Source organism: Pongo abelii, chromosome 1 (assembly GCF_028885655.2).
Source record: "Pongo abelii isolate AG06213 chromosome 1, NHGRI_mPonAbe1-v2.0_pri, whole genome shotgun sequence".
Lineage (NCBI taxonomy): Eukaryota > Metazoa > Chordata > Mammalia > Primates > Hominidae > Pongo > Pongo abelii.
In genome coordinates this window covers 224,094,245-224,117,174 of record NC_071985.2, presented here as the reverse complement: position 1 = coordinate 224,117,174, position 22,930 = coordinate 224,094,245, and the positions used below count along the sequence as shown (strand labels likewise).

The 22,930-nt window shown below is 42.2% G+C and overlaps 1 protein-coding gene across 4 annotated transcripts in view; it reads left to right on the top strand.

The window, feature by feature from the left end:
• The window catches only part of UBE4B (ubiquitination factor E4B), a 148,326-nt gene that overhangs the window by 81,224 nt on the left and 44,172 nt on the right, over positions 1-22,930 (top strand). For all 4 annotated transcript variants that reach the window (XM_024253272.3, XM_054556655.2, XM_054556663.2 and 1 more), the window contains 9 exons: positions 3,614-3,755; positions 5,479-5,579; positions 7,927-8,041; positions 12,733-12,816; positions 15,326-15,382; positions 16,403-16,519; positions 16,618-16,716; positions 18,281-18,394; positions 20,876-21,074. In XM_024253272.3, the coding sequence (XP_024109040.1) occupies positions 3,614-3,755; positions 5,479-5,579; positions 7,927-8,041; positions 12,733-12,816; positions 15,326-15,382; positions 16,403-16,519; positions 16,618-16,716; positions 18,281-18,394; positions 20,876-21,074 (1,028 nt within the window). The remainder of the gene's footprint in view (positions 1-3,613; positions 3,756-5,478; positions 5,580-7,926; positions 8,042-12,732; positions 12,817-15,325; positions 15,383-16,402; positions 16,520-16,617; positions 16,717-18,280; positions 18,395-20,875; positions 21,075-22,930) is intronic.

Genomic DNA, 22,930 nt, shown 5'->3' with positions numbered 1-22,930 from the left:
GTGAATCACGAGGTCAGGAGATCGAGATCATCCTGGCCAACATGGTGAAACCCCGTCTCTACTAAAAATACAGAAATTAGCCAGCATGGTGGCGTGCGCCTGCAGTCCCAGCTGCTCAGGAGGCTGAGGCAGGAGAATCGGTTGAACCTGGGATGCAGAGGTTGCAGTGAGCCAAGATCGTGCCACTGCAATCCAGTCTGGGTGACAGAGCGAGACTCCGTCTCAAAAAAAAAAAAAAAAAAAAAAGATGCGTTTCTTCCCAGAAATGTAAAGATGTGAGAAAAATGGGGCTTATTATCAAGAAATAGAGTTTCATATTTTCATTTTAAACATGAAGAAGATCTATTTTCATTGTCATCTGCAAGAGCTGTTCATAGGAAAATTACCCTCAATTGTGTGTAGGTACAAGCCTGTTTTAGCAAAGTTCATCCTTACAAAGTGCAGTGAATATAGTCACTGAGTTATGAATGTTAGCAGCAGAGGAGGGATCGCAGGTCTTGAAACTAACTGAAATTACTACAAGCAAAGATAGATATTTATTTTTTCCTTTCGGGGGGTTCCCTGCACTTCTCTCATTGGTTGATGGCTTTTTCTGTTTGTTCTAGTTTGTGTTTTTCCTGTGCTTTATTACAGTACTCACTTTTCAGTTATCAAGCCAGTCAGCAGATACCAGATCCTGCCATTAATTAATAAAGTATACCAAAAAATTAGTTGCTATAAAGGCACAATAATTGGCCAGGTGCTGTGGCTCACACCTGTAATCCCAGCACTTTGTGAGGCTGAGGCAGATGGATCACTTGAGGTCAGGAGTTCGAGACTATCCCGGCCAACATGGTGAAACGCTGTCTCTACTAAAAATACAAAAATTAGCTGTGCATGGTGGCGAGCGCCTGTAGTCCCAGCGGCTTGGGAGGCTGAGGCACAAGAATTGCTTGAACCCAGAAGGCGGAGTTTGCACTGAGCGGAGATCACACCACTGCTCTCCAACCTGGGTGACAGAGCAAGACTCCATCTCAAAAAAAAGACACAATAATTAATTGCCTTTGTTTGTTAAGGGATCCCACACGGACCTGCCCAGCCTTGTCATGACTCTGGCGAGGGCTTTGTGGGTGGCTTAGTTACCTACTCAGTCGGCAGGGAGTTGGCTGCCTTGTTCCTTTGACTCCTTCTCAGCCTCGTTGTCTCCCTTTGCTTTCACCTGTCAGGCCTATGTAATAGGTTGTTGGAGTTCAAATTTACTAGACTCTAGGCTGAACGCCTTGGATTTCAAAGTAGCATTGTTTTCTCCTTCTTACTGAAATACTTTAATACCATACTTTTTTTTTTTTTTTTTTTTTTAATAGCAGGCTAGGCTGGTCTCGAACTCCTGACCTCAAGTGATCTGCCCGCCTTGGCCTCCCAAAAGTGCTGGGATTACAGGCATGAGCCACCGTGCCCAGCCAATATCATAGTCGCTCTGTTGCCCAGGCTGGAATGCAGTGGTGCGATCTCAGCTCACGGCAGCCTCTGCCTCCCGGGATTTAAGAGATTCTCCTGCCTCAGCCTCCCAAGTAGCTGGGATTACAGGCACATGCCACCATGCCTGGCTAATTTTTTTGTATTTTTAGTAGAGATAGGGTTTCACCATGTTGGTCAGGCTGGTCTCCAACTCCTATACCTCAAGTGGTCCACCTACCTTAGCCTCCCAAAGTGCTGGGATTACAGGCATGAGCCACTGCGCTTGGCCAATATCACACCTTTATTCCAAGGTCAATTATGTGTAGTTTTCCACCAGTCTAAGGACAATAATGTCCATACAGACATGTGTCCCTTAACGAGAGGGATACATTCTGAGAAATGGATCGTTAGGCAGATTGGTCATTGTGTGAACATCATAGAGTATACTTACACGACCTAGATCATACAGCCTACTACACACCTAGGCTATGTGATATGTAGCCTATTTCTCTTAGGCTACAAACCTGCACTGCATGTTAGTGCACTGAACACTCTAGGCAATTAGATGATTAATGCCAATTATGGTGAGTATTTGTGTATCTAAACATGTCTAAACATAGAAAAGATACAGTAAAAAGATGACATTATAACCTTGTGGGACCACTATGGTATATGTGGTTCATCATAGAGTGAAATGTTGTTATGTGGCGCATGTGTTACAAATGTGTTCCAAAATTAGTTATGCATATCTATCTGTCTGTAAAACATGTCAATTCCTCTTGGTCCTGTTAGTTTCTAGACATTAATTATGTGTCCTGGGTTGAAGTAGGGATGTGTCTCTCACAATCCTGATGTTCCCATACTTTTTTCTTTTATTTTAGGACAGCATCTCTCTCTGTCGCCCAGGCAGGAGTGCAGTGGCATGATCTCGGATCACTGCAACAACCTCCTCCCACGGTCAAGTGATTCTTGTGCCTCAGCCTCCTGAGTGGCTGGGATTACAGACATGTGCCACCACACCCAACAAATTTTTGTATTTTTAGTAGAAACAGGGTTTCACCCTGTTGGTCAGGCTGGTCTTGAACTCCTGGCCTCAAGTGATCCACCTGCCTTGGTCTACGAAAGTGCTGGGATTACAGGCATGAGCCACCATACCCGGCCATATTACCATCCTTTATCATCTTCTGTATGTAGCTTTTTTGCTAAGTTTATGTTTTCTCATTTTCTTCATTTCAGTACTCCTTACTTTTTCCTGTCGTAATTAATCCGTATGTATCTTTTATGTATATCAAATTCGTTTGTGAGTTAAACACCAGAGTTGTTATGTGGCCTGTCAATGGTTGATTTTAACTTTGTTTAATGTCCTCAAATTTAACTCTTGTGCTTATGTTTGGTTTTTATCTCAGAGGATAGTTATTACTAACATAACAGTGCTTCACAGTATAGACTGCTGATATTTTACAAAGCACCTCCACATTATTTCATTAAAACCCCACTGCAAAAGAGATAGAGGTTCTAGGTTCAGGTAACAAGTAAGCAGTGGGGTTGAGACTAGAACCCACATCTGGTTACTCCTAGTACAATATTTTTGTTTTGTCTTTTACTATACTACTTTACCTTTTTCACTGATAGTTTTGGAGTTTTTATGTTGATAGCAAATATGTTCATGTCTCCTCCTAACTGGAGAGTTTCTTAACCTTTGGTTCTATTGCCAAATGTTAGATGAGGGCTTTTGAGATCCATGGTAGAAGTCACAAAGATGAGGGCTATATTGTCAGTCCCTTATAACTTCTCCCCCAAAGAGTTTGATTACAGCAGTAGCATAGTCTGGCTTTAACCTACAGGTGTCTTGAGTGATGCCATTCTTTTTGGTTAAAGTACCTGTGATGTCCCTTCCAATGCTTAATACTTGATACCAGTTCTTAGTGCTTCTGGTTTTATAAGTTGCCACCTGCAGTAAGAAGCAGCCCTCCTTAGGTCCCTGAAATGTTACCAAAAGTTACTATTGTTGGCTTTGGAGCAGGTGAAACAAGCAGTCAGGGTGGATCTTGGCCGCATGGGTGTTTGTGCTTTGTTATGTGTACAGGGATCCTAACAGGCTTTCTGCTGCAGAAATGCAAACTCTGCCAAAAATAATCGAGATAAGAATCATAATTTCTTTTTGTCTTCTCTAAAGTTTGGGAGCCTCTGGTGGAGCAAGTAATTGGGATTCCTACAGTGACCATTTCACCATCGAAACCTGCAAAGAGACAGATATGCTGAACTACCTCATCGAGTGTTTTGACCGAGTTGGAATAGAGGAAAAAAAAGCACCAAAGGTAATATGAAATGGATTAACTTAAAAAAAAAAAAAAAGCCTAGTTATTTGTTTGATTATCCCCACCCCTGGAGCATTGATTCATTTATTCAATCAGTAAAGCAATTATCGAACATTTGCCATGTGCCAGGCACAGTACTAGTAACTTAGGATGTGTCAATGAACAAAACAGAGATCGCTGCCCTCGTGGAACTCACATTCTAGTGGAGACAGGGCCAAGGTTTGAACCTAGATGGCCTGGCTTCAGAGTCCTCTCTTGACCACACTGTAGCTGGGTACCGCCAGTGACTCATATGGCCCTGATAATTCTACTGGTTGGTTATAATAACCAACATTATAGAGCCTCTGTAGATTGCCAAGGACTGTGCCAGGTCGACATTAGCTTGTATCCTCACAGTTGCCCTATTAGTGCAATGGAACCTGGTATAACATAGGCATTCTTTTTCCAACGTATGACTAAGCAAATGACTCTCAGAGAGATTAAGTACTTGTCCAGAATCACGTAAACAATAAGTTGCAAGGCTGGGCTTAAACTCAGTAAGCTACCCTTTTCCCATCACTTCTCTTGACTGGCTTCATTGTTTTCTCATTTTATTCCTATTTCATTTTCTGATTTTAGTTTTACGTTAGAAACAAACCTCGTCGTCCACTGGTTAGTCATATTTGTAAAAGGCCTTCTTTGGGCTTTGTTGTATTTAGCTTAGCAGAAGCGAAATGAGTGGGCATGTCTCCAAGGTTTTTGTTTTTTTGTTTTTTTGAGATGGAGTCTCGTTCTGTCACCCAGGCTGGAGTGCAGTGATGCTATCTCAGCTCACTGCAACCTCCACCTCCTAGGTTCAAGCAATTCTCCTGCCTCAGCCTCCTGAGTAGCTGGGATTACAGGCATGAGCCACCATGCCCGGCTAATTTTGTATTTTTAGTAGAGATGGGGTTTCTCCATATTAGTCAGGCTGGTCTCCAACTCCTGACCTCAGGTGATCCGCCCACCTTGGCCTCCCAAAGTACTGGGATTACAAGTGTGAACCACCGCACCCGGCACACCCAGCTAATTTTTTTTTTTTTTTTGGTAGAGATGGGGTTTCACCATGTTGGCCAGGCTGGTCTTTTTTTTTTTTTTGAGATGGAGTCTCACTCTGTCGCCAGGCTGGAGTGCAGTGGCGCAATCTTGGCTCACTGTAATCTCTGCCTCCTGGGTTCAAGTGATTCCCCTGCCTCAGCCTCCTGAGTAGCTGGGACTATAGGCGTGCACCACCACGTCTGGCTAATTTTTTGTCTTTTAGTAGAGATGGGGTTTCACCATGTTGGCCAGGATGGCGTCGATCTCCTGACCTTATGATCTGCCCGTCTCGGCCTCCCAAAGTGCTGAGATTATAGGCGTGAGCCACCGCGCCCGGCCCAGGCTAGTCTTAAACTTCTCACCTCAAGTGATTCGCTCACCTTGGCCTCCCAAAGTGCTGGAATTACAGGTGTGAGCCACCACGCCCAGCCTCCAAGGTTCTTAAGTATAAGTTTGGTCACCTCAAACTTATGCTTCTTTCTTCTCTGACATCAGTTTCTGCAGAGGCAGTACACTTGGAAGGCACAGTTACTGTAGCTCGTTCACTAAGAATAAAGGAAGAGGAAAGCACACTGTTTACTGATGGACCATCCCTTTTAGCTCTTGTTTTTAACAGCATGAAATTGTATTGTTTCTTGTCGTCCTCACTTCCACCTTTCCTTTTCAGATGTGCAGCCAGCCAGCAGTCAGCCAGCTTCTGAGCAACATCCGCTCACAGTGCATATCCCATACTGCTTTAGTACTACAAGGCTCCCTAACACAGCCCAGGTATGAAGACCCATGACGTGCTTGACATTAGCAGGCAGAGGGCCCTAGCCATCAGTGGACATCAGGCTCTCCGGCCATTCTTGCACCACCTTAGATAACTCCCTTCCTCACCTGTAAAATGAAGGTCCCTTTCCTTTGCTAAAATACTATGAAAATAAACACTCCTTTCTTCCTCATCTTCTAAAGCAGTACAAAGCATATTTTAAAAAGAAATGAGTTATGTTTTAAGAATTCTGCCTGCTTTTTGAAATAGACCATTGTTGAACTATGTGGACAAGCAAGGCAGAAAATTAGTAACTGACTGTACAGCAACTGCCTGAAGTTGGTGGAGGTATTTGATAAAATGTGTGGATCATCATCTTTCATGTATAACACGGTCAATTTCTGTTACTGAGTAATAAAGAATAGTAATGGAATAGATAGTTTAGGAATCAACCAAAGTGCTACATTATTTGCTTCTGAGAATCCTATAAAGGTTGCAAATTTTTGTTTTTATTTTGTTTTTTAAAATTTTTTTCTTTGCCTCTCAGTCTTCTAAAGGTAGCAAGTTTTTAAAAAGGATGTATATTTCATTTCTTTTATATAAAAAATATCTAAAGGAAAAAACTTACATTTAAAAGTTTAGGCTGAGCGTGGTAGCTCACATCTGTAATCCCAGCACTTTGGGAGTCTGAGGCTGGTGGATCACCTGAGGTCAGGAGTTTGAGACTAGCCTGGCAAACATGGCGAAATTCCATCTCTACTAAAAATACAAAAGACTTAGCCGGGCATCGTGGCGCATGCCTATAATCCCAGCTACCTGGGAGGCTGAGGCCAGAGAATCGTTTGAACCCAGGAGGTGGAGGTTGCAGCCGAGATCATGCCACTGCACTCCAGCCTGAGTGACAGAGCAGGACTCTGTCTCAAAAAATAAAAATTAATAAAATAATAAAAAATTAAAAGTTTACAGGCCAGGCTCACGCCTATAATCCTATCACTTTGGGAGGCCAAGGCAGATGAATTGCCTGAGCTCAGGACTTCATGACCAGCCTGGGCAACATGGTGAAACCCTGTCTCTACTAAAAATACAAAAAATTAGCTGGGCATGGTGGCGTGCACCTGTAATCCCAACTACTAGGGAGGCTGAGGCACGAGAATCGCTTGAACCCGGGAGGTGGAGGTTGCAGTGAGCTGAGATCACGCCACTTCACTCCAGCCTGGGCAACAGAGCAAGACTGTCTCAAAAAATAATAATAATACTAAATAAATAAAAATTCACAAACATAACATTACATTTATTTATTCTAGGTGTTCTTATGTTATTTTGTATGCCATAACCATATGTTTTTGAAACTTTTCAAAAAGAAGGAAAATTATATACATGTACCAAAACTTTAAAAAAGTTCCTTGATTAAAATTAATAAGCCCTCAGCCACTACTAATATTTTTTCCCCCAACTTAGATGAGGCATAAAGAAACATATAATACGGCCGGGTGTGGTGGCTTACACCTGTAATCCCAGCACTTTGGGAGGCCGAGGCGGGTGGATCACCTGAGGTCAGGAGTTTGGGACCAACATGGTGAAACCCCATCTCTACTAAAAATACAAAAATTAGCCAGGTGTGGTGGCAGGCGCCTGTAGTCCCAGCTACTCGAGAGGCTGAGCAGGAGAATTGCTTGAACCCAGGAGGTGGAGGTTGCAGTGAGCCAAAATCGCGCCACTGCACTCCAGCCTGGGCAACAGAGCGAGACTCCATCTCTAAAAAACGACAAACAACAACAACAAAAAACATATAATACTTCTTTTTTATTTTTATTTATTTATTTATTTTTAAGAGACAGAATCTCACTCTGTTGCCTAGGCTGGAGTGCTCACGATAACCTCAAACTCCTGGGCTCAAGCAGTCCTCCTGCCTCAGCCTTCCAAGTAGCCAGGACTCCAAGCACACACCATCTTGCCCAGTTGATATTTTCATTTTTTGTAGAGACAGAGTCTTGCTATGTTGCCCAGACTGGTCTTCAACTCCGGGCCTCAAGTGATCCTCCCACCTCGGCCTCCCAAAGTGCTGGTGTTGCAGGCGTGAGCCACCGTGCCTGGCCATGCTTCCTTTTTTCAGTGCTTCGTTTTTAAAGGGCTCTATGTAGGAAAAGATGAATTCTTTGAAACTTCCCATAGTGTCTCATTAAAAAGACCAAAAAGTGATTACTATTGGTAAGAAGGGTTAGCTTTCACCTGAAACTATTTTGCAGAATATTTGGGAGATGTCAGGTTTGACTTTTGACTGGGCAGTTGTTGCTGACATGACATTTCACGTGCCTCTGTAGTGAGTTGACTTCATCACCGTCCCTAATGTTCATGGGTCCACAGGTCCTTGCAGCAGCCGTCCTTCCTAGTGCCGTATATGCTGTGTAGGAATCTCCCATATGGCTTCATTCAGGAACTGGTGAGAACCACTCACCAGGATGAAGAAGTATTCAAGCAGGTACGGTCGTATGAGTTTGCTCTTGCAAATTTTAGCCTGAGAGCCTCTATGTCGAGGCTAATTTCTGACCATACATTGAAAACTTTTGCCTGAATTTGAACATCCATGTGTTATTAGAGAGAAGGCCTACCCAGTATTCTTTTGAGGAAATCAGATTGACAGCTGCATTGTTCAAATCATGTGCCCCTTTCAACGAATCAGTCAAACATCTATCTTTTAAACAAGGTCTATGCTAGGTGCTTTGGCAACATGAAAAGAATATGTAAGGCCCCGTTCCTGATTTCAAGGAGCTTTTAAAACAAGAATACCCAGAGATGGCATAAGGCATGATATGCATTTGCCAGATAAGTAGTGTCAAAAATTCATTCTCTGAGTTTGTAAGATTAACTTAATGACCATATTAGCTCATTGGCAGCCTGCATGCCATATAGAATCTTTGTCTTCTTCCCACTAGGAAAGATGTGTCATATCTTCCTGATTATTTTATTTGGTGTTTATACATTGTTTTGGTATCTCATTGTGTAAAGCCAGGTGAGAATGCAGATATGTAGTGCTTAAAAATAAAGCTGTGTACGTAGTCTTGAAGGTTTCTTCCAAGGTGAAACTTTGTCATTAACATTGCTGTTTGAAGGACCTGTTTGGGAAAGTAAGCACTTTGCCTTTAGCGACTGTCACACAAGTTTTTTCCCTGATGAAAGGGCTTTTATCAAATTTTCTTACAGTTTGCTGTATCATCACTTCCTTTTTTGTGACTACAGAGAATAACAGAGGCAATAGCTGTAATTGGTATGATTCCTTTCACTCTGTCTTATACCTAAGATTATTTATAACTGTTAATTTTAAGACCTTTGAATTCTTGGGAATTGTGTTTTCAGCAGTCTTCAAAATATTTGTAAAAGAAGCAGCCAGGATCCAAGAATAAAAATTCCAGTTAATGTGACTCTGTCTGGAATTCACTAGCTGTTTATCTTAGGTGATGATCTTACTGACTCATGGAAATATTAATGGCAACATAGTGAGCTTTTCTTCTCTAGAAGGGTAAATGAACTCTCAGGAAAATAAATCACTGTCAGTCGGGCGCAGTGGCTCACGCCTGTAATCCCAGCACTTTGGGAGGCTGAGGCGGATGGATCGCCTGAGGTCAGGAGTTCGAGACCAGCCTGACCAACGTGGTAAAACCCCGTCTCTACTAAAAATGCAAAAATTAACTGGGTGTGGTGATGGGCACCTGTAATCCCAGCTACTTGGGAGGCTGAGGTAGGAGAATTGCTTGAACCAAGGAGACGAGGTTGCAGTGAGCCGAGATTACACCACTGCATTCCAGCCTGGGTGACAGAGCAAGACTGTCTCAAAAAAAAAAAAAAATTACTGTCTTGGAAGGTTTAAGTGATGCACTACATTAGAGAGGTAATGGGTAGTAATTAGAATACTTTTCCTATTCAAGAGGATACCATTTGAGGAATCGAGTAGTTCTCGCTATATAAAATCAGCCCAGTGACCAGCTGAAAGGGGTATATTGAGCCTACTTTATTCATAAACAAACTTACACAAGAGGTTATGAAATGACCTCGGTGTTTTTTGTTTGTTTGTTTCCCCATCACCAGCTTTGGACAGAGAAGTCATGCATTTTTTAAATTTAGGTGAAATTCATACAACATCAAACCGTTTTTTTGTTGTTGTTTGTTTGTTTGTTTTTGTTGTTGTTGTTGTTGTTGTTTTGAAACGGAATTTTGCTCTTGTTGCCCAGGCTGGAGTGCAATGGCATGATCTCGGCTCACTGCAACCTCCGCCTCCCGGGTTCAAGCGATTCTCCTGCCTTAGCCTCCCAAGTAGCTGCGATTACAGGCACCCGCCACCACACCTGGCTAATTTTTTTTATTTTTAGTAGAGATGGGGTTTCACCATCTTGGCCAGACTGGTGTTGAATTCCTGATGTCAGGTGATCCGCCCGCCTCAGCCTCCCAAAGTGCTGGGATTACAGGCATGAGCCAGCACACCCAGCCTCAAACCACCATTTTGAAGTGTAAAATTCAGTGGCATTTACTACATTCACAGTGCTATACGACCACCACAGACTTATTTATTCTATTAATTAATTAATTAATTTTGAGGGCGAGTCTCTCTCTGTTACCCAGGCTGGAGTGCAGTGGTGCAGTCTCAGCTAACTGCAACTTTCGCCTTCTGGGTTCGAGCGATTCTCCTGCCTCAGCCTCCCAAGTAGCTGGGATTACAGGTGCGTACCACCACGCCCACCTAATTTTTGTATTTTTAGTAGAGATGGGGTTTTGTCATGTTGGCCAGGCTGGTCTTGGACTCTCGGCCTCCCAGAATGCTGGGATTACAAGGGTGAACCACAGCGCCTGGCCCAGACCTGTTTGTTTTTAATCCCAGAATTCTGCTGACTTTTCAGCCACTCAGTGTTGAATACTCTTTGTCTTTTCTTATGTGCTACCGTGTGTTTTATCTAGAGAGGAATGATAACTGGGATGGAGCTGTTGGACTGCAAAGCAGCATTTTACCTTTTTGTCTTGAAAGAGTGGCAAATGTGAATTATTAAATCTTTGACTGAAATGTCTACCTCCTTTTAATGTTTGAGAAATGTTCACAGATAAATAAATAGCAGCTAGAATTTAGGACTGGAGGTGGACACTTACAGTATTTTTTAATCAGTGCTAGGAGGTATTCATTTGAAAATTAAAGAATTATTTAAAATATATAGGTCAGGCCAGGCATGGTGGCTCACGCCTGTAATCCTAGCGCTTTGGGAGGCCGAGGCAGGCGGATCGCCTGAGCTCAGGAGTTCGAGACCAGGCTGGGCAACATGGCAAAACCCCATCTCTACTCAAAATACAAAAAATTACCTGGCGCAGAAGTGCATGCCTGTAGTCCCAGCTACTTGGGAGGCTGAGGCAGGAGAATCTCTTGAACCCAAGTGACGGAGGCTGCATTTAGCTGAGATCGCGCCACTGCACTCCAGCCTGTGCAACAGAGTGAAATTCTGTCTGAAAAAAAAAAGAAAAAGAAAAAGAAAAAGATCATGCTTAGTAATATTTTGCCTATTGCAAATGAAGCCCTAATTGCACAAAAGGATAACTATACAAGAAAGTGTAATTATATTTTACTTGTAGCCTCCCTAAAAAAAAATTTGGAGATTTTTCAGGACGACCAATTATGAACTTATTTTTGGTGATTCTGGAACTTCTGTTTGTCTTTTCTTCTTGATTACAATGTTGGCATTCCCCAACGCCACACCTGAGTGTTACTTCTCCATTTTTATCTGGCTTTTGAGAGCAAGTTACTTCTACCTTGATTGTTGGAATTGCAAAAACCGTAGAATGATCTCTTCCAGAGCTGTATTGATATCTCACAACACTCCATGGACACTTTGTCATCCAGGGCAACTGTGTTTTGTACTGTGCTCTTTAATTATTAAGGTGCTCAGTATTGTGGAATGAAATTAGTAGGAAAGGGAATTTTTCAAGTGTTCTAGTGGCTACGTAGTATACTCCTATTACAACTTGTTGGCATTCAGATTGTCAGCTGTTGTTTACAACATTTCTATTTAATGTTATTAGCCTTGAATCCCAACCAACTGCCTAAATGTGTTGATCAGTGCGTGCATTGTGAAATCTGAAGATGAGCTAGGCTGAGTAAATCTTACATGGTGTTACCTGGTATTAATCATAAATGTATAAAAGCAGATTTGAGTTCCTTTAAGTGCCAATAGCAGGTTAATGTATTAATTACACTATGTGTGGAGGTAAGGCTTTCTAACTAAAGCTTTCTTTGTCAATTTCAACATTCACCAACCAGCTCTTTGCTCTAACTTAAGTTTAATGTAATAATAATGTTGATTGTTGGCCTGTTTATCTTGTTTCCCTCAAAATAAATGGGGAAAGGCTTTTAAAAAATATTGATAGAGGGCCAGGTGCGGTAGCTCACGCCTGTGATCCCAGCACTTTGGGAGGCGGAGGCGGGTGGATCACAAGGTCAGGAGTTCGAAACCAGCGTGGCCAACAAAGTGAAACCCCGTCTCTACTAAGAATACAAAAATTAGCCGGGTGTGGTGGCACGTGCCTGTAATCCCAGCTACTCCGGAGGCTGAGGCAGGAGAATCACTTGAACCCCAGAGGCGCAGGTTGCAGTGAGCCGAGACTGTGCCATTGCACTCCAGTCTGGGTGACAGAGCTAGACTCTGTCTCAATATAGACAGATAGATAGATAGATAGATAGATAGATAGATAGATAGATAGATAGGAGGAAATATTGGAACATTTAATTGAATTTTTTAACAGGTTATAGATGCTTGGTAATCAAGAACATAATAGTTGCTGAGATGTGCAGAATTTAATTGAGTAGAGCGACTCCTGGAGAGTTTTTCAACAGGCTTCAAATGTATGGGTTTTGTTGAATTACTGGGTTTTGTTGAATTACTGGGGGTCCTGTCAGAGTATTAGAGTTCACCAAAATCCTTTTACTTCTGGAGAATTCAGCTGTATTACTTTATGGTTAGACTTGTCAAAGAACAGGTCACCACTCTGGCTGAATTCTAGACTTTTATATGCAAAAAAGCTTTTCCCTGGGGAAGGAATGAAATTGTCTGGACATTCAGTTCTAGCACCTTATTTGACATACTTCCCACTCTTAGATTCTCTTAAACTTATATTTCTGATTTTGTTTTTTTCTTATAGATATTTATCCCCATTTTACAAGGCCTGGCTCTTGCTGCCAAAGAGTGCTCCCTCGATAGTGACTACTTTAAATACCCCCTCATGGTAAAACTTTGTTCTTTTTCTTTAACTCATTCAATAGATGTTTTTCTTTCAGATTATTTTGACATATACTTTTCTTTCAGGTCCATGAGATCAACCTTGTTTTCAAATTTAAAACATGAAATTACTGTATTGGCCATGCAGAGTGTTTGGTGTGCAGTGAGATGCATCAGTGAAGACAGTTAGCAGCCTGGTACATCTTCTACCTATCCAAGTCCTAGACAGGAGTTAAATGCACTTATTACAATGTACTTTGTATAGCTTATGAAAAAGATAACTATCTCCTAGCAATGAGCATACCATAGTTGGGATGAAATTTTGTTACTTAAAAGAAAAAAACTATTAAAAATGCAAATAAAAAAGGCAAAGCTGTACATACTAAGAAAATGAATACAATTTTATCTTTATGTGTTTACGTTGTGCAGAAAATCTCAGGGTAGCTCTCTTGTTCACCCTCCCTGTTTCCTAAGGTCATATTTACTTGGGAAGCAGAAATCTGCTTAGCTCTTTAATGCACTTAGAGCAGGCATACATTGCAGACAGAAACTTCAGCTAGATTCCCATGGGGAGACTTGAATGTTGTGAAAATGCTGAAACTAGAATGAAAATTAGAAGCTCTTTTCTGTTCTGAATTCGCTTATTTGAAATTTTGGGAAAAAAGTGTTTTGAAGTGTTACTGAATATTTTCATTGCAGAAGGATAAAGGAAAAAATATCAAAATGAAATTAGTTTATTCTGTGTATAAATTAAGTCTTATGTAAATTGAGACCATGGTTGTTTTTCTTACTGTATTTCTTTTACTTGTTCCACTGATTGGATTCCATTATACCATGAATTCATTACTGATGATCTGTTCTGTGCTAGACACTGGGGATACAGAAGCTAGGAAGACAAGGTCCCTCTCCTCAAGGCACTCATAATCTACTGCAAAAATAAGAGCTACAGCACAACAGTTGAACAGATACTGTGATAAATGTTAAAACAGAGCTGTACACAAAGGGTGTATTTATCTATTTAAAAAATTCAAACCTGTCATGGCACTAAAAGGCTACAAGAATGCTGGGAAATTAGAAGGTGAAACCAGAATTCCTACTTTAAAAAATAATTTTAAGTGGATTTATGCCAGAGCTCTTTCCATTGTACATGTTATTGGGGCTCCTGATAAAATTCTTTGAATCCTTATGTATTGTTCTGCCTGTGGCAGATAAAAGGAAGTGAAATAATCTGATTGTTTGAGTTCAGTGATGAAATATTTTAGTGAACACTAATTATCACCATATTATGTAGATGTTCCTTCATGGGATTGTTGGCTTTTGGGTTGTGGTGTGAATTAGCTTGATGTTTCAGTGGGGAGCTTTTAGCATCTGATATCACCAAAATGCCCTTTTGTTCAAAAGACAGAGGCCTCCATTGTGGTAGACAATGATTTCATTTTGTGCCATTATTGATGCTTGCATAATAACGAGGACACAGTGAGTGAGAGGGTACAATAATGAGAGGCAGGAAGTGGAAGACTGTTGAAGCTAAAATCAGAAATCATTGTGATCATTCTCTAGGTCAGTGGATCCTGCTGTGCCATACGTTGGAATCACCTTGGAATCAGCTGGGGATCTTTAAAGGTGTTTCTGCCTGGCTCCCCACCCCAGACCTTGTGATTTAATTCACCAGGGGTGTGGCATGGCATTGGGGTTTCCAAAGGCTTCCCATGTGATCCTAATATGCAGCCACGTTTGTGAACTCCTGCACTAGGCAGAGAGAACGCTTCCTTCTGAGTCGAGGCTGCCTGAACTCAAAGGCATCTCAATGTTGTGTCAGTGCCTAAATGCACTCTTTGGCTCATGTAGCAACTTCTAGAGCTGTGACCGAATCACAGAGGAAATTAACTGTTTAAAATAATGTTTGATTGAGTTACCATGGGCATGCTAAATTATGTTTATGTCCCTAAAAAGTGTTTTTCATCATTCTCTAATGTTAGGATGGTTGGATCTCTGAAGGAAAGTGTTGGAATTCTTAAAAGTACTAGAAATCTTGAAACCAAGTTATGTTTTTAAATATGTTTTGAATTTGATAGCTTATTAAATTGTAATTATTTATAGTCATGTTTAACGCTGGCAAGAGGAGCCATCTAAAGTTTATGAAATAAATCTTTTTGACATGAAAAGATATGAAGTGGAAAAACTTTTTTGTAAAAAACATATATAGATACAGTACACAAAAATATATCTGGAAAACTGTTGCTCAAAATATCAATAGAGGTTATCTTTGAGGGTAAAGCTTGAGTAATTTTTAGTTTCATTTTATGTTTCTGTTTTATTTCAAGTTTTTCACATTGCATGTGTTTTAGTTTATTAATCAAAAAAACTAGTAAAGCTGCTGCCATTTCAGAGGGAATACATGTGTGCCATTTTAGAGGGAATGAATTTATAGCAGCAGTTAAAACTGTTTCTTTATGCTACAAATGACAGTCAGTTTAAGATGAAATGCGTTTAAATGACTCTGATCTTATTTCTAGGCACTAGGTGAGCTCTGTGAAACCAAGTTTGGGAAGACACACCCTGTGTGCAATTTGGTAAGCACTCACCTGATGGGCTTGCACATTTTCAGTGAATATATCATAACCCAGAAGGCATTCCTCCAGTGAGATGGCCTGGAAAATGTCTCTTGAAGGACGTTTAGGTGTAGGCGGAGGTAACGTGTCTGGGAGGCTCTCAACTGTTACATTTTTGTTAGACACTATATATCCTGCATTACAGTTGTTCATTTCTATGATTTTTTTCCCTTTTTTTTCTAAGAATCTCACTCTATCACCCGGGCTGGATGGAGTGCAGTGGTGGGATCTTGGCACACTGCAGCCTCCGCCTCCTGGGTTCAAGTGAGTCTCGTGCCTCAGCCTCCCAAGTAGCTGGGAATACAGGCATGCATTACCATGCAAGGCTAATTTTTTTGTATTTTTAGTAGAGATGGAGTTTTACCATGTTGGCCAGGCTGGTCTCGAACTACTGGCCTCAGGTGATCCACCTGCCTCGGCCTCCCAAAGTGTTGGGTTACAGGCGTGAGCCACCTCACCGGGCCTGTTTTTTTTTCCTTGACAAGTGTTGTACAACTAAACTAACAAGAGGTATGGAAAAGTTATTCGAGTCCTTTGGTGGTATAAGAAGAGTTCATTTGAACTTCATCAAATAGTATCCTGAAACTTAAACATTCTTTTTTTTGAGACAGAGTCTCACTCTGTCACCCAGGCTGGAGCGCAGTGGTGCAATCTCAGCTCACCGCAACCTCTGCCTCCTGGGTTCAAGCAATTATCTTACCTCAGCCTCCCCAGTAGCTGGGATTACAGGCACACACCACCACGCCCTGCTAATTTTTGTTGGCCAGAGTTGTCTCGGACTCCTGACCTCAGGTGACCCACCGCCACCCACACTGGCCTCCCAAAGTGCTGGGATTACAGGCGTGAGCCACCATGCCTGGCTGAAACATTAAAGTTTTAATAATATCTTGTGAAAATACAGAGGAGCTGGAGGGTTTGCATTACATTTTTACCTCACCAGCCTGTTCAGCGGCTTGACTGGCTCTTCCATCTTCTGCCTAGGTTGCTTCTTTGCCGTTGTGGTTACCGAAATCCTTAAGTCCTGGCTGTGGGCGGGAGCTGCAGAGACTCTCTTACTTGGGGGCTTTCTTTAGCTTCTCAGTCTTTGCAGAAGATGATGTAAGTATAGTGGCTACTTGCACTTTGCTACCCTTTTATTCAGATTCTTTCCCAAGTGTGCATTATATGTTGACTGCATTTTTTCCTTCTCTTTCCAGGTTAAAGTGGTTGAAAAATACTTCTCAGGGCCTGCCATTACCCTGGAAAACACTCGTGTGGTTAGCCAATCATTGCAGCATTACTTAGAGCTCGGAAGGGTAAGTGTTCAGAAAACAAATCCAGAGGAAGTATCAAAGATGAGCTCCAGATACGGAGCTTTTATTTTGTAGACTGGACTATGCCCAGTAGACAAACGGCTAACAAAAGCCAATTCGATCTTACATAAAAAAGATAAACTATAAGTAAGTAACCTGTGTCTTGAATAACAGGTTGTAACAACAGCGGTATGTTGCCTTTGTATGTAGCATCACTGGGAACTGGTCCTAAGCTTAGTGGCCCGGCTCCTCCTCCAGCTGGCCCTTAGGCATTTACACTGTGAGGGTGAGCAAGAATTGTTAGTTTGCACACACCCTCACTGACTTGCTTATCCCAAATGCAGATTAATATGTCTTCAATTCTCAAACTTAAAGGCAGAGAAGGGCCGGGTGTGATGGCTCATGCCTGTAATCCCAACACTTTGGGAGGCCAAGGGGGGTGGATCACTTGAGGGCAGGAGTTTGAGACCAGCCTGGCCAAGATGACGAAACCCCGTCTCTACTAAAAATACAAAAATTAGCCAGGCATGGCAGCGCGTGCCTGTAATCCCAGCTACTCGGGAGGCTGAGCACAAGGATCACTTGAACCCAGGAGGTGGAGGTTGCAGTGAGCCAAGATCACGCCACTGCACATCAGCCTGGGCGACAGAGCAAGACTCCATCTCAAAAAAAGAAACAGGCAAAGAAGTTACAGGCTTGGGTAACTAAGGTAATTTTGATCATGGGAAGGAAGTAACAAAGCCTATTTTATTAAAACTAACTGCCGGCTGGGCGCGTTGGCTAATGCCTGTAATCCCAACACTTTGGGAGGCCGAGATGGGCTGATCACGAGGTCAGGAAGTCAAGACCATCCTGGCCAACATGGTGAAACCTCATCACTACTAAAAATACAAAAATTGGCCAAGGCGGGTGGATCACGAGGTCAGCAGTTTGAGACCAGCCTGACCAACATGGTGAGACCCCATCTCTATTAAAATACAAAAAAAAATTAGCTGGGTGTGGTGGCGGGCGCCTGTAATCCCAGCGACTTGGGAGGCTGAGGCAGGAGCATCGCTTGAGACTGGAAGGCAGAGGTTGCACTGAGCCAAGATGTGCCGCTTCACTTTAACCTGGGCAATAAGAGCAAAACTCTGTCTCAAAAAAAAAAAAACAAACAAAAATGCAAAACTTAGCTGGGCGTGGCGGCGTGTGCCTGTAATCCCAACTACTCGGGAGGCTGAGGCAGGAGAATCGCTTGAACCTGGGAGGCGCAGGTTGCAGTGAGCTGAGATTGCACCACTGCACTTCAGCCTGACAACAGAGCTAGACTCTGTCTCAAAAAAAAAAAAAAAAAAAAAAAAAACCTGTAACTGCCTACCTCCCCCACTCCATATTCTGCTTTCATGCTGATTACTTTGACATAGTTGGGTATGGATATTTCTTATATTCTTTCACTCAGGCTCTTCTGAAATGAGTAGAAGTGGGAGAGGAGAGAACGTGGGAAGTAGGCTAGCTGTTCATGAAGTCAAAAAGGAATCATGTGCAAAATAGTTTTAATTTGTTTCTTCTTTTTAAAAATAAATTTCAGCAAGAGCTTTTTAAGATTCTGCATAGTATTTTGTTAAATGGCGAAACCCGTGAGGCTGCTCTCAGTTACATGGCGGCTGTCGTCAATGCCAATATGAAGAAAGCACAGATGCAGGTAGGATTCCTACAGACTGCTTTTCACTGTTAGTCAAATTCATTCATCTGACCCAGATTTAGTCAGCACCTACCAGGCACTGTTCTAGGAGTGGGGGTACAGTATTGAACAAGGTAGACGAGTTTCCTGCTTTTGTGGAGCCCATGTTCGACAGGATAAAGAAGTAGACATATAAATACATGATTTTAGACAGTTGTATAATCAGTGAAGAAAATAGAGCAAAGTAAATGACATGAGAAGAACTGTAGGTACCAGAAGGAAGGTCTGAAGGTGATTTTTGATTGGGTGGCAGGAAAGGCCTCCCTGAGGAGGTGACATTTGTTTCACAGGAAGGAGCCAGCCATTGTAGTGGCTGAGAAAAGAGCTATCCAATGTGGAAACGAAGCAGCTTTGGTACAAGCCCAGCACGCAGGCTTTTGTGGCTGGAGAAGAGTGAACAGGAGGGAATGTCGGGTCCTGGAGTTAGTGGATAGGCAGGGCACCATCAGGTTAGGTTTACGTGATCAGAACTGTCATGGGAGGGTTTTCAGCAGGGAAACCACAAAAGCTGCTGTGTAGATGGACCAAAACAGGAGGGAGCAGCCAGGAACAGACCCAAGGAGGCAGCTGCAAGGGCGTGAGTGCTTCGATCCAGCTGAGACAGGCCAGTGGCTGCGGCTGCTTTGCCAGAGGAGAAAAGGGCATCCTTCCTTGATTAGTAATAAATAATGAATGAATGATGTGACATGTATACTCAGAAGCAAAAATCATGTAGAGAGAAGAGCACAGATCTTGTGATTTCTGATCATGGTTCCACCGTTTACTAACTGCGGGACCTTAGACAGTTACTCCTCTGTGCCTCCGTTTCCTCATCTGCTAAGTTGGGGTACTACTAGTACTGGGTTTATTATATATAAAGCTGTTAGAATGGTGCCTGGTACACAGTGATCACTCAACCAATATTAACTATCATTCTTATCATTGTTGTATTATTATTTTTTTCTTAACAGAGGTAATCAAGTTACATTATTATATTGTTAATGCAGGAGCGTGCTGATGCTGTCACCTAGAGAAACAATGTCACATGATAACAAGTGGAGCTACTTGTTTTGATGCTTTTGAGGGAAATAAAGAGGAGAAAGAGGCCAGGCATGGTGGCTCACGCCTGTAATCTCAGAACTTTAGGAGGTCGAGGTGGGAGGATCGCTTGAGCCCAGGCATTTGAGACCAGTCCTGCCAACATAATGAGATCCCATCTCTACAAAATATACAAAAGTTATCTGGGCATGGTGGCTGGTGCATGCCTGTAGTTTCAGCTACTTGGGAGGCTGAGGCAAGAGGATCACTTGAGCCAGGGAGGTTGAGACCAGCCTGGGCAACATAGGGAGACCCTGTCTCTACAAAAAAAATAAAAAATTAGCCAGTGTAGTGGCATAGACCTGTAGACCCAGTTATTCAGGAGGCTGAAGTGGGAGGATCGCTTAAGCCCGGGAGGTTGAGGCTGCAGTGAGCTATGTTTGCACCACCGCACTACAGCCTGGGCAACAGAGTAAAACCCTGTCTCAAAAAAAAAAAAAAAAGAAAGAAAGAAACATTTATTGTGTTTCTACTTACTAATTTTGAGGCTCAGGCAAATCACTTCAGGGTCTCTGAGTCTTTATTTCCTCCTGCATAAAATGTTAACAGCAGTATTACTGACCTGTAAGAATTATTGTGATGGTTCAGTAAAAGAATGTATAAAATGGCCGGGCGCGGTGGCTCATGCCTGTAATCCCAGCACTTTGGGAGGCCGAGACGGGCATATCACCTGAGGTCAGGAGTTCGAGACCAGCCTGGCCAATATGGTGAAACCCCGTCTCTACTAAAAATACAAAAAATTAGCCGGGCGTGGTAGCGGGTGCCTGTAATCCCAGCTACTCAGGAGGCTGAGGCAAGAGAATCACTTGAACCCGGGAGACAGAGGTTGTAGTGAGCGAGGATCGCGCCACTGCATTCTAGCCTGGGCAACAAGAGTGGAACTCCATCTCAAAAAAAAGAAAAGAAAAGAAAAGAATGTATAAAATTCCTCTTACATAAATAATAATTATATAATAGGTGGTATTCCACAAGTAGCACCTGCTAATATAGAATTAATGGAATGACAGTGGTGATGAGATATATGTCTTCTCATTGACTTTAGGATACAGTTATGTTTGAAAGTTCAGTCTGCTTTCTTACAAAGTTTGCCAAAATTTCTATTCATGTTATTTTAAATACTTTTTCTTGGCTGGTCACAGTGGCTCACACCTGTAATCCCAGCACTTTGGGAAGCTGAGGTGGGTGGATCACTTTAGGTCCCAGCTACTTGGGAGGCTAAGGTGGGAGGATTGCTTGAGCCTGGGAGGCGGAGGTTGCAGCCGAGATCACACCCCTTCGCTCCAGCCTGGGCAACAGAGTGAGACCCCATCTCAAAAAAAATTTTTTTTAATGTTTAAAAATACTTTTTCTTTTCAACTTTCACAGACAGATGATAGATTGGTGTCTACAGATGGATTTATGCTGAATTTCCTTTGGGTACTGCAGCAGCTAAGTACAAAAATCAAGTTAGAAACAGTTGATCCCACGTATATTTTTCACCCAAGATGTCGGATTACTCTTCCAAATGATGAGACACGTGTGAATGCAACGATGGAAGATGTGAACGACTGGCTGACTGAACTCTGTGAGTACTGTGTTCATGACTCGGTCATTAAAACACTGCCCTCTTGTCTGCGTGCTAGTAATTCCTCACAGATTGTTAACCACCTCACCATAAAATGAACTTAAGAGATAGAGAAACATAATAAAAATTAATACAGTAGTCCTGGCGTGGTGGCTTATACCTATAATCCCAGCACTTTGGGAGGCTGAGGCAGGTGGATCACGAGGTCAGGAGTTCAAGACCAGCCTGACCACCATGGTGAAACCCCATCTCTACTAAAAATACAAAAATTAGCTGGGCATGGTGTCACACGCCTGTAATCCCAGCACTTTGGGAGGCTGAGGTGGGCAGATCAAAAGGTCCGGAGTTCATGACCAGCCTGACCACCATGGTGAAACCCCATCTCTACTAAAAATACAAAAATTAGCAGGTGTGGTGGCATGCACCTGTAATCCTAGCTACTCAGGAGGCTGAGGCAGGAGAATCGCTTGAATCCAGGAGGCGGAGCTTGCAGTGAGCCTTGATCACGGCACTGCACTCCAGTCTGGGCAACAGAGTGAGACTCTGTCTCAAAAAAAAAAAAAAAAAAAAAAAAAAAAAACAGATACAAATTGACAAAAAAAATTCAAGTTATCGTAATATATCTATAAAAAAGCCAAAACCAAAGTGATAAAATAGAATGTAAGTTTTTGAAGAAGTAGATGATATTTAATCAATTTATTTAACCTATCTAAAGTGAATTCTGGTGATTCATAGCAAAAATTATAATACTGTTGTTCTCAGTAATTCTACTTTTCAGGTTATATTCCCAAAGTTGGAGGAAAAAGGAATAATTTTGTTTACATAAATCCTCCCAGTAGTACTATTATTTATAATAGAAAAAAATTAGAAAAAAGAAATATGCAGGGAAACGGCTTTGGAATCAGTAGTTTATTAACATAATTTAATACCATTTCGAGATTTAAATATTTCTGTATTGTGTTGAAAAATGGAGATTTTATATAATAAATCAGTAAGGAACATCACCAAAGATTGTTGATGGGCTGGGAATGGTGGCTCACATCCATAATCCCAGCCCTTTCGGAAGCTGAAGTGGGAGGATAGCTTGAGCCCGGGAGTTCAAGACCAGCCTGGGCAAAATAAGGAAACCCCATGTCTACAAAGAAAAAAATTAGCCCAGCATGGTGGCACATGCCTGTGTTCCCAGCCACCCAGGAGACTGAGGCAGGAGGATTGCCTGAGCCCAGGAAATTGAGGCTGCAGTGACCTGTGATCTTACCACTGCACTGCAGCCTAGGTGACAGAGTAAGACCCTCTCTCAAAAAAAAAAAAAAAAAAAAAAGATTGTGATGGACATCTATATACACATTTAACGAGGTAGGACAGAATATGGTGGTCCTTGAATGGAGCTAACAGGAATTCTCTTCTTCTTGTAGCATTGTTTAAGTTTATAATTGCAAAAGTATCCTTAAACTTCTGGCCGGGCATGGTGGCTCACACCTGTAATCCCAGCACTTTGGGAGGCCAAGGAGGGTAGATTGCCTGAGGTCAGGAGTTCGAGACCAGCCTGAGCAACATGGTGAAACCTCGTCTCTCCTAAAAATGCAAAAGTAGCCAGGTGTGGTGGCACATGCCTGTAATCCCAGCTTACTAAGGAGGCTGAGGCAGGAGAATCACTAGAACCTGGGAGGCGGAATTTGCAGTAAGCCAAGATCATGCCATTGCACTTCTGCCTGAGTGACAAGAGCAAAACTCCATCTCAAATAAATAAATAAATAAATAAATGAAAAGTATCTTTAAACTTCATAAAAATTCAAATGTAATTTTCTCTTCTGAATTGAGCTTTTTCTCTGATTGAGACATGCAATAGATTTTAT